Here is an 11,347-nt window from a genome sequence, read left to right on the forward strand (position 1 = left end):
ATACTGGTCCATACCAGTCCATACCGGTCCATACTGGTTTATACTGGTCCATACTGGTCCGTACTGGTCTGTACCGGTCCGTACCGGTCCATACTGGTCCATACTGGTCCGTACTGGTCTGTACCGGTCCATACTGGTCCATACTGGTCCATACTGGTTTATACTGGTCCATACCGGTCCATACTGGTCCTTAGTGGTCCATACTGGTCCATACTGGTCCGTACTGGTGCAGGAACTTCCACGTGTGGAACGACTGCTGGATGAAGCGGCCGGATCTGCCCGAGGGCTACGACGGCTGGCAGGTGGTGGACGCCACGCCCCAGGAGACCAGCAGCGGTACTGGGATATACTGGTTATACTGGGATATACTGGGGTATACTGGTTATACTGGGATGGACTGGTTATACTGGGATATACTGGTTATACTGGGATATACTGGGGTATACTGGTTATACTGGGATGGACTGGTTATACTGGGATATACTGGTTATACTGGGATATACTGGGGTATACTGGTTATACTGGGATGGACTGGTTATACTGGGATATACTGGTTATACTGGTTTGGACTGGGATGGACTGGGATGGACTGGGTTGGACTGGGATGGACTGGGATGGACTGGGTTGGACTGGGATGGACTGGGATGGACTGGGTTATACTGGGTTATACTGGGTTATACTGGGTCATACTGGTTTATACTGGGTTATACTGGGTTATACTGGGTCATACTGGTTTATACTGGGTTATACTGGGTTATACTGGTTTGGACTGGGAGGGGACTGGACTGAACTGGGAGGGGATTTGGGGGGCTGGGAGGGAGTTAAAGGGTTAAAAATGAGGGGAAATGGGAGAAATTGGACTGGGTTATACTGGTTTGGACTGGGATGAGATTGCGAGGGACTGGGAGGGAGTTTGGGTTACTGGTTTGTACTGGTTTGGACTGGTTTATACTGGTTTGTACTGGTTTGGGCTCTGGGGTTACTGGTTTATACTGGGATGGGACTGGGAGGGGTTTGGGGTTACTGGTGTGTGCTGGTTTGTACTGGTCTGGAACGGGTTTAAGTGGTTGGACTGGTCCATACTGGTTTATACCGGTCCATACCGGTCCGTACCGGTCCGTACTGGTCCATACTGGTTTATACCGGTCCATACTGGTTTGTACTGGTTTGTGCTGCGGTTCCATACCGGTCCATACCGGTCCATACTGGTTTATACTGGTTTATACCGGTTCCATACTGGTTTATACCGGTCCGTACCGGTCCATACCGGTTCCATACCGGTTCCATACCGGTCCATACCAGTTTATACTGGTCCATACTGGTCCATACTGGTCCGTACTGGTTTATACTGGTCCATACTGGTCCATACTGGTCCGTACTGGTCCATACTGGTCCATACTGGTCCGTACTGGTCCATACTGGTCCATACTGGTCCGTACTGGTCCATACTGGTTTATACCGGTTCCATACTGGTTTATACGGGTTTATACTGGTCCATACTGGTCCATACTGGTTTATACTGGTCCGTACCGGTCTGTCTGCGGTTCCAGGCCTGTTCTGCTGCGGGCCCTGCTCCGTCACCGCTGTCAAGAACGGCGACGTTTTCCTCAAGTACGACACGCCCTTCGTCTTCGCCGAGGTGGGCGGGGCCAGTTATGCAAATGAGCGCTTAATTAGCTCCCTTAGTACCTACAATTACTAATGCCCAGGGGGTGGTGGTGGGTAATTATGCAAATGAGGGGGTCGGTTATGGAAATGGGGAGGTGGGAAACAACAAAGGGTTCTGGTGGGGAGGGGTGGGCGTGGCTTGATTATGCAAATGAAGGGTTAATGAGGCAGATTGGGAGGGTGAATTAATGCTGCTGGTGGATGGTTGGGTGTTAGCTATGCAAATGAGGGGTTAATTATGGTAATGAGCCGGTGAGCAATTAGTGTGCGCTAATGTTGCGGCGGTGGGTGTGGCCTCAATATGCAAATGAGGGATGAATTAGGCTAATTAAGATGCATATTTAATGGTGGTACTGGGTGACAAATGATTATGCAAATGAGATCGTTAATTATGGAAATGAGCCCCTCAGCAATCAGGTAGATTGATCTGTTGGGCGTGGCCTAAATATGCAAATGAGGGCTTGATTACGCTAATTATTAGGTGTGATAATGGTGCTGCTGAGGGGTGGAACTAATTATGCAAATGAGGGACGTAATTATGGAAATGAGCCGGTGAGCAATGAGGGTGCGCTGGTGGCTTGAGGTGGGGGCGTGGCCTATTTATGCAAATGGGATCGTTAATTATGCCCTGGTGGAAAACAACATTGTTAACCGGCAGTGGTGGCTTCTGGTGGGCGTGGCCTATTTATGCAAATGAGACCGGGTGTGGGTTACTTGCGCTAATTAACGCTAACGAGGTGGTTAATTATGCAAATGAGCAGGAGAACGGCGGCTCCATGTGGTGGTGGGCGTGGCCTCTGTATGCAAATGAGACCAGGTGAAGGTTTGTTCCGCTAATGAGGCGCGGGGCTAATTATGCTAATGACTGGCCGATTAATGAGGTGATTGATTATGCAAATGAGCAGGTGAATAGTGACAAGGCCTACAGGCCTGAATATGCAAATGAGGGCTTAATGGCACTAATTAGAGGGGTAATTAACGCTGCTGGTAAAAGGGGATTAATGATACCAATGAGGTAATTAACTATGCTAATGAGGTGGTTAATTATGCAAATGAGGTGCGCTGGCAGCTGCAGGGATGTGCCCTAATTATGTCAACCAGGGGTTAATTATCCTAATTAGAAGCAGTAATTAACTCTGTTGCTGAGTGAGTGATAATGTATGCAAATGAGCTCATAGAATATGCAAATGAGGCAGGCGAACCACAAGGGGCACGGGCAGCTGTGATGGGCCCCACCTAATTACACAAAACCTGGGGCTAATTACACTAATTAAGAGCCACAACTCATTCCCCAGATTCGTGGGTGATTCAATATGCAAATGAGCTCACAAAATATGCAAATGAGGCCCGGGCAGCAGCAGTGGACACCTGCTAATTAGGCAAAACTTGGGGTTAATTACCCTAACAACAAAACATAATTAATGGCGCTGCAGAGGGGAGTTACTAATGACGCTGACCGCCTAATTAATATGCAAACGAGCTGAATAATTATGCAAATTCCAGGTGAGCAGCCACAAGGTGCACGGGACATTCCTTAATTACACGAAACCTGGGGCTAATTAGCCTAACAACAAAACGTAATTAACTACGCTGCTGAGGGCACCTATGAGCGATTCTAGAGGAGCCCAAGATATGCAAATGAGCTCATTAACTATGCAAATCCCAGGCGAACAGCCCCAAGCTGTGCTGGCAGCGCCAGCCCCAAGGTGGCGCCCTAATTAAATAAGCCAGGGGTTAATTACCCTAATTAGGAGGTAAAGTCAATCCAGCAGCAGAAGAGGCTGATTACTATGCAAATGAGCTCATTAATTATGCAAACGGCAGGTGAACAGCCCCAAGCTGTGCTGGCAGTGCCAGCCCCAAGGTGGCGCCCTAATTACACAAAGCAGGGGTTAATTACCCTAATTAGGAGGTAAAGTCAATCCTGCACCTGAGGAGGCTGATTACTATGCAAATGAGCTCATTAATTATGCAATCGGCAGGTGAACAGCGACAGGGTGTACTGGCAGCGGCAGCCCCAAGGGGGGATGCAAGGTGCACTGGCAGCGGCGGCCCCAGGGGGGATGATGGTGGCATCCTAATTAGACGAACCAGGGTTAATTACCTTAATTGGGAGGCAGAGTTAATCCGGCACCTGAGGAGGCTGATTACGATGCAAATGAGCTCATTAATTATGCAATCGGCAGGTGAACAGCGACAGGGTGTACTGGCAGCGGCAGCCCCAAGGGGGGATCCCAGTGATGCTCTAATTAAAGCAGGGATTAATTACCCTAATTGGGAGGCAGAGTCAACCCAGCAGCTGAGGAGGCTGATTACGATGCAAATGAGCTCATTAATTATGCAAATCCCAGGTGAACAGCGACAAGGTGTACTGGCAGCGGCAGCCGCACGGCGGATTCGCCGTGGTGCACGTGGAGGAGGGCGCGATCGGCCGCAGGATCAGCACGCTGGGGGCCGGCTCTGCGGCCAGAGTGGACATCACTGACCAGTACAAACACCCCGAGGGTCAGTGAGTGACCACGAGTGACCACTGAGTGACCACTGACCCTGAGTGACCATAGAGTGACCCTGAGTGACCCTGAGTGACCCTGAGTGACCATAGAGTGACCCTAGAGTGACCACAGAGTGACCTTGAGTGACCACAGAGTGACCGCAGGATCAGCACGCTGGGGGCCGGCTCTGCGGCCAGAGTGGACATCACTGACCAGTACAAACACCCCGAGGGTCAGTGAGTGACCACTGAGTGACCACTGGCCACTGAGTGAGCCAATTCTTGAGCAATGACCAGTGACCCAACCAATGATCAATGACCTGACTCTTGACCCAACCAATGACCCAACCCTTGACCCAACCAATGACCAACCAATGACCAGTGACCCAACCAATGACTCCTTGACCCAGCTCTTGACTCAACTCTTGACCAATGACCCAACCAATGACACAACCAATGACCTCTTGACCGACGACCCAACCCTTGACCCCTTGACCCAACCAATGACCAATGACCCAACCAATGACCAATGACCCAACCCTTGACCAATGACCCAACCAATGGTCAGTGACCCAGCCAATGACCCCTTGACTCAACCAATGACCAATGGCCCAGCCCTTGACCCAACCAATGACCAATGGCCCAGCCCTTGACCCAGCCAATGACCAATGACCCAACTCTTGACCCAACCCTTGACCAATGACCCAACCAATGACCCCTTGACCGATGACCCAACTCTTGACTCAACCAATGACCCCTTGACCCAACCCTTGACCAATGACCCAACCCTTGACCCAACCCTTGACCCCTTGACCCAACCCTTGACCCAACCCTTGACCCAACCAATGACCCCTTGGCCAATGACCCAACTCTTCACCCAACCCTTGACCAATGACCCAGCCAATGACCCCTTGACCAATGACCCAACTCTTGACTCAACCAATGACCCCTTGACCCAACCCTTGACCCAACCCTTGACCCCTTGACCCAACCAACCCTTGACCCCTTGACCCATGTCCCAAGCAATGACCCCTTGACCCAACCCTTGACCCAACCCTTGACCCCTTGACCCCCTCCAGGCTCGGAGGAGGAGCGCCGCGCCGTCTCCTCCGCCACTTCGCACGGCTCCCGTCCCCGGCAGCGCGGCCCGGCCTCGGCCGGCGAGGTGACGCTGACCGTCGGCGCCGCTCCGGCCGTGGCCGGAGCCGAGCTGGAGCTGCGGGCGGCCGTCAAGAACCAAGGGCTGGAGCCTCGGACGCTGCGGCTGCGCTTCTCCCTCTGCGCCGTCCGCTACACCGGCGTGGCCGGAGCCGCCTTCCGGCAGGAGCAGCACCGCCGGACGCTGCCCCCGGGCCAGGGTGAGCCACTGGGTTGGACTGGTTTGGACTGGTTTGTACTGGTTTGGAATGGTTTGTACTGGTTTGGAATGGTTTGGAATGGTTTGTACTGGTTTGGAATGGTTTGTACTGGTTTGGTACTGGGATGTCCCCAGTGTCCCCTGGGGTGTCCTGGGGCTGTCCCTGATGTCCCCTGGTGACATCCCTGGGGGTGTCCCCAATGTCCCCTAGGGGATGTCCCTGGGGGTGTCCCCAATGTCTCCTTGGGATGTCCCTGATGTCCCTGGGGATTGTCCCCAATGTCCCCTGGGGGTGTCCCTGATGTCCCTGGGGGTGTCCCTAATGTCCCCTGGTAACATCCCTGGGGGTGTCCCCAGTGTCCCCTAGGGGATGTCCCTGGGGGTGTCCCAAACATCCCCCCGATGATGTCCCCTGGGGTGTCCCCGATGTCCTGAGGATATCCCTGGGGGTGTCCCCAATGTCCCCCCAGTGATGTCCCTGGGGGTGTCCCTGATGTCCCTGGGTCATGTCCCCAGTGTCCCTGGGAGTGTCCCTGATGTCCCCGGGCGTGTCCCTAATGTGCTCTGGGGGTGTCCCTGGGCGTGTCCCTGGGTGTGTCTCCAATGTCCCTGGGGGTGTCCCCAATGTCCCCTAGGGGATGTCCCTGGGGGTGTCCCCAATGTCCCCTGGGGGTGTCCCTGATGTCCCTGGGCGTGTCCCCAATGTCCCCTGGGGATGTCCCTGGGGATGTCCCTGATGTCCCAGGGGATTGTCCGCAATGTGCTCTGGGGGTGTCCCCAATGTCCCCTAGGGGATGTCCCTGGGGGTGTCCCCAATGTCCCTGGGGGTGTCCCTGATGTCTCTGAGGGTGTCCCTGATGATGTCCCCAATGTCCCTGGGGGCTGTCCCCAATGTCTCCTTGGGGTGTCCCTGATGTCCCTGGAAGTGTCCCTGATGTCCTAGGGTTGTCCCTGGGGGTGTCCCTGGGGGTGTCCCTGGGGGTGTCCCTGGGGGTGTCCCCGATGTCCCCAATGTCCCTGGGGGTGTCCCCAATGTCCCTGGGGGTGTCCCCGATGATGTCGTCCCTGGGCGCTGTCCCCAATGTCTCCTTGGGGTGTCCCTGATGTCCCTGGAAGTGTCCCTGATGTCCTAGGGTTGTCCTTGGGGGTGTCCCTGGGGGTGTCCCCAATGTCCCTGGGGGTGTCCCCGATGATGTCCCCAATGTCCCTGGGCGTGTCCCCGATGTCTCCTTGGGGTGTCCCCGATGTCCCCCAGGGGATGTCCCTGGGGGTGTCCCTGGGTGTGTCTCCAATGTCCCTGGGGGTGTCCCCAATGTCCCTGGGCGTGTCCCCGATGTCTCCTTGGGGTGTCCCCGCTGTCCCCCAGGGGATGTCCCTGGGGGTGTCCTTGAGGTGTCCCCGATGTCCCCCAGGGGATGTCCCTGGGGGTGTCCTTGAGGTGTCCCCGATGTCCCCCAGGGGATGTCCCTGGGGGTGTCCTTGAGGTGTCCCCGATGTCCCCCAGGGGATGTCCCTGGGGGTGTCCTTGAGGTGTCCCCGATGTCCCCCAGGGGATGTCCCTGGGGGTGTCCTTGAGGTGTCCCCGATGTCCCCCAGGGGATGTCCCTGGGGGTGTCCCTGGGGGTGTCCCTGGGGGTGTCCCCAATGTCCCCGCTGTCCCCTCAGAGGACACGGTGACGACGGCCGAGTACCAGCCGCACGTGGGGGACCAGGACGCGCTGAAGCTGACGGGGGGTGTCCCTGGGGGTGTCCCTGGGGGTGTCCTTGAGGTGTCCCCGATGTCCCCAATGTCCCCAATGTCCCCTCAGAGGACACGGTGACGATGGCGGTGAGCTACGCCGAGTACCAGCCGCACGTGGGGGACCAGGACGCGCTGAAGCTGACGGTGGCGGCGGCCGTGCAGGAGACGGGGCAGGTGCTGGCCAGGGAGCTGCTGGTGCGGCTGCACACGCCCGAGCTCACGCTGACGGTAAGGGGCCAAAAACCCCCCAAAAATCCAAAAAATCCCCCCAAAAATATCGCAAAAATCCCACCCAAAAAAATCACAGAAACCTCCTAAAAAATCACCTCAAAAATCCCAAAAATTTGGGGTTCTGTAGGGCAAGGTTGCTGCACACGCCTGATGGGAACGGCCCCGAAACCCCAAAAATCCCCCCGAAAAATCCCAGAAATGGCCAAAAGAATTCCTGAAAATCCCCAAAAAATGCCTCAAAAAATCCCCCAAAATGCCTCAAAAAATACCAAAAAATCCCCCCAAAAATCCCCCCAAAAAATCCCCAAAATCCCTCCAAAAAATGCCTCAAAAAATATCAAAAATCCCCCCAAAAAAATCCCCAAATCCCCCAAAAAAATCCCAATTATCCCAAAAAAAAATCCCCAAAAATACCTCAAAAAAATCCCAAAATCCTCCAAAAAATCCCCAAAATCCCCTCAAAAAAATCCCAAAATCCCCTTAAAAAATCCCCCAAAAATCCCAAATATCCCCAAAAAAATCCCCCAAAAAATCCCAAAAATCCCCAAAAAACCCCCAAAAAAGCCTCAAAAAATCCCCAAAATACCTCAAAAAAATCCCCAAAATCCCCTCAAAAAATCCCAAAAATCCCCCTAAAAAATCTCCAAAATCCCCTCAAAAAAATCCCAAAATCTCCCTAAAAAAATCCCAAAAAATCCCCCAAAAAATCCCAAAAATCCCCAAAAAATCCCAAAAATTTGGGGTTGGGTTGGGCAGGGTTGCTGCACTCTCCCGAGCTCATCCTGATGGGAACGGCCCCGAAATGCCCCCAAAATCTGTAAATCCCATTGGTTTCAATGGGGGTAGACCTGGTGTCTGTAAATCCCCATTGGGTTTAATGGGGGTAGACCTGTTGTCCCAACATGGCCCATTGACTTTAATGGGGTAGACCTGGTGTCCAAATGTTCCCATTGACTTTAATAGGGTAAACTTGGTGTCCCAAAGTCCCCATTGGTTTCAATGGGGGTAGATCTGGTGTCCAAATATTCCCATTTACTTTAATGGGTAGACCTGGTGTCCAAATTTTTCCTTTGATTTTAATGGGGTAGCTCTGGTGTCCAAAATTTTCCATTGATTTTTTAATGGGGGTAGACCTGGTGTCCAAAAATCCCCATTGACTTTGAGTATACTTGGTGTCCAAATTTTACTTTAATGGGGTAGGCCTGGTGTCTGTAAATCCCAATTGGTTTCAATGGGGGTAGACCTGGTGTCCAACACTTTTCATTTTTTTAATGGGGTAGATCTGGTGTCTGTAAATCCCTGTTGGGTTTAATGGGGGTAGACCTGGTGTCCAAAAAACCCCATTGACTTTAATGTGGCAGACCTGGTGTCTGTAATCTCAAATTCCCCATTGACTTTAATGGGGTAGACCTGGTGTCCAAAAATTCCCATTGACTTTAATGGGGTAGACCTGGTGTCTGTCAATCTCAAATTCCCCATTGACTTTAATGGGGGTAGACCTGGTGTCTCTCAATCTGCATTGGGCTTAATGGAGGTAGACCTGGTGGCTAAACCCCCATTGACTTTAATGGGGTAGACCTGGTGTCGCCGAATCCCCATTGACTTTAATGGGGTAGACCTATTGTCCAACAATCCCCATTGCCTTCAATGGGTAGACCTGTTGGCCAACATTCTCCATTTACTTGAATGGGTAGACCTGTTGTCCAACATTCCCCATTTACTTTAATGGGTAGACCTGTTGTCCAGAACATTTTGGGTCCAAAATCACCCATTTTGGGCCCAAATCTCACGATTTTCACACTAAAAATCACCATTTTCAAGCCAAATCTGATCATTCTGGGCTAAAAATTATAAACCCAAGGTCAAACACAAGAATTTGGGGGCAAAAATTTGTTTAAAATGGTGAAAAAAGAGGAGAATTTTGGGTAAAAAAGGGATTTTTTAGGGGTAAAAAATGGGATTTTGGACTGGGATTTTTTTGGGGTGAAACGTGGGGATTTTGGGTGTCCCGCAGCTGCTGGGCCCGGCCGTGGTGGGCCAGGAGGTGGCGGTGCAGGTGGTTTTCCAGAACCCTCTGCCCGAGCCGCTGAATGGAGCCTCGCTGCGCATGGAGGGCGCCGGGATCTCCTGCCCCAAACCCGTGTCGCTGGGGTGAGGCTGGTTTATACTGGTTTATACTGGGAGGGACTGGGAGGGGGGAAATGGGGAGAAAAGGGGAGAAAATGGGGAAAAATGGGGGAAAAATGGAGAAAAAAGGGTGAAAAATGGGTAAAAAAGGGTTAAAAAAGGGTTAAATTTGGAATTAGGGTTACTGGTTTGGACTGGGAGGGACTGGGAGGGACTGGGAGGGGGGAAATGGGGAGAAAAGGGTTAAAAAGGACAAAAAATGGGTAAAAATGGGAGAAAACGGGTTAAAAATGGGTTAAGAAACGGTTAAAAGGGGATTTTGGGGTTACTGGTTTATGGACTGGGAGGGGGGAAATGGGGAGAAAAGGGTTAAAAAGGACAAAAAAATGGGTAAAAATGGGAGAAAATGGGTTAAAAATGGGTTAAGAAACGGTTAAAAGGGGATTTTGGGGTTACTGGTTTATAAAGGGATGGACTGGGAGCTCATTTCTCCCATACTGGTCCATACTGGTCCGTACTGGTCCATACTGGTCCATACTGGTTTATACTGGTCCATACTGGTCCGTACTGGTCCATACTGGTCCATACCAGTCCATACTGGTCTGTACTGGTCCGTACTGGTCCATACTGGTTTATACTGATCCGTACTGGTCCATACTGGTCCATACCAGTCCATACTGGTCTGTACTGGTCCGTACTGGTCCATACTGGTGGTCCATACCGGTCCATACTGGTCCATACTGGTCTGTACTGGTCCGTACTGGTCCATACTGGTTTATACTGATCCGTACTGGTCCATACTGGTCCATACCAGTCCATACTGGTCTGTACTGGTCCGTACTGGTCCATACTGGTCCATACCGGTCCATACTGGTCCGTACTGGTCCATACTGGTTTATACTGATCCGTACTGGTCCATACTGGTCCATACCAGTCCATACCGGTCCGTACTGGTCCATACCAGTCCATACTGGTCCATACCGGTCCATACTGGTCTGTACTGGTCCGTACTGGTCCATACTGGTCCGTACTGGTCCATACTGGTTTATACTGATCCGTACTGGTCCATACTGGTCCATACCAGTCCATACCGGTCCGTACTGGTCCATACCAGTCCATACTGGTCCATACCGGTCCATACTGGTCTGTACTGGTCCGTACTGGTCCATACTGGTCCGTACTGGTCCATACCGGTCCATACTGGTCCGTACTGGTCCATACTGGTTTATACTGATCCGTACTGGTCCATACTGGTCCATACCAGTCCATACCGGTCCATACCGGTCCGTACTGGTCCGTACTGGTCCATACTGGTCCATACTGGTCCATACTGGTCCATACTGGTCCATACTGGTCCGTACTGGTCCATACTGGTCCATACTGGTCCATACTGGTCCGTACTGGTCCATACCGGTCTCTCCCTGTCCCTCCCGCAGGTCGGTGGGGGCGGGGCAGACGCTCCGGCTCAGCCAATCAGTGACGCCGCTGCGGGCCGGACAGCGCCGCCTAGCGGCCACGCTGGAGAGCTCCACCCTGCCCCCCCTGCACGGCAGCGTCCAGTTCAGCGTGGCTACTGGGAATACTGGGAACACCGGGAACGCCGGGAGCACCGGGAGCCTGCCCGGCAGCACCGGGAACGCCGGCAGCCATACTGGGAGGAGGAGGAGGAGGAGGGGGAGGCCTGGCGGCAGCACGGGGGGGTGAACTGGGTCATACTGGGAGCACTGGGAGC

At 52.9% G+C, this 11,347-nt stretch overlaps 1 protein-coding gene across 1 annotated transcript in view; it reads left to right on the top strand.

Annotated features, from left to right (window-relative positions):
• TGM1 (transglutaminase 1) overlaps nt 1-11,319 on the top strand; it is a gene marked incomplete at its 5' end in the record, with an annotated part of 15,633 nt that extends 4,314 nt beyond the window's left edge. Inside the window, 7 exons of the mRNA XM_041486274.1 lie at nt 233-336; nt 1,551-1,639; nt 4,020-4,173; nt 5,239-5,517; nt 7,325-7,485; nt 9,503-9,639; nt 11,052-11,319. Of these exons, the coding sequence (XP_041342208.1) occupies nt 233-336; nt 1,551-1,639; nt 4,020-4,173; nt 5,239-5,517; nt 7,325-7,485; nt 9,503-9,639; nt 11,052-11,319 (1,192 nt within the window). The remainder of the gene's footprint in view (nt 1-232; nt 337-1,550; nt 1,640-4,019; nt 4,174-5,238; nt 5,518-7,324; nt 7,486-9,502; nt 9,640-11,051) is intronic.
• Between the last annotated feature and the right edge of the window lie 28 nt (nt 11,320-11,347).

This window comes from Pyrgilauda ruficollis, unplaced genomic scaffold (assembly GCF_017590135.1).
Source record: "Pyrgilauda ruficollis isolate IOZ18807 unplaced genomic scaffold, ASM1759013v1 scaffold748, whole genome shotgun sequence".
NCBI classification, from domain to species: Eukaryota; Metazoa; Chordata; class Aves; order Passeriformes; family Passeridae; genus Pyrgilauda; species Pyrgilauda ruficollis.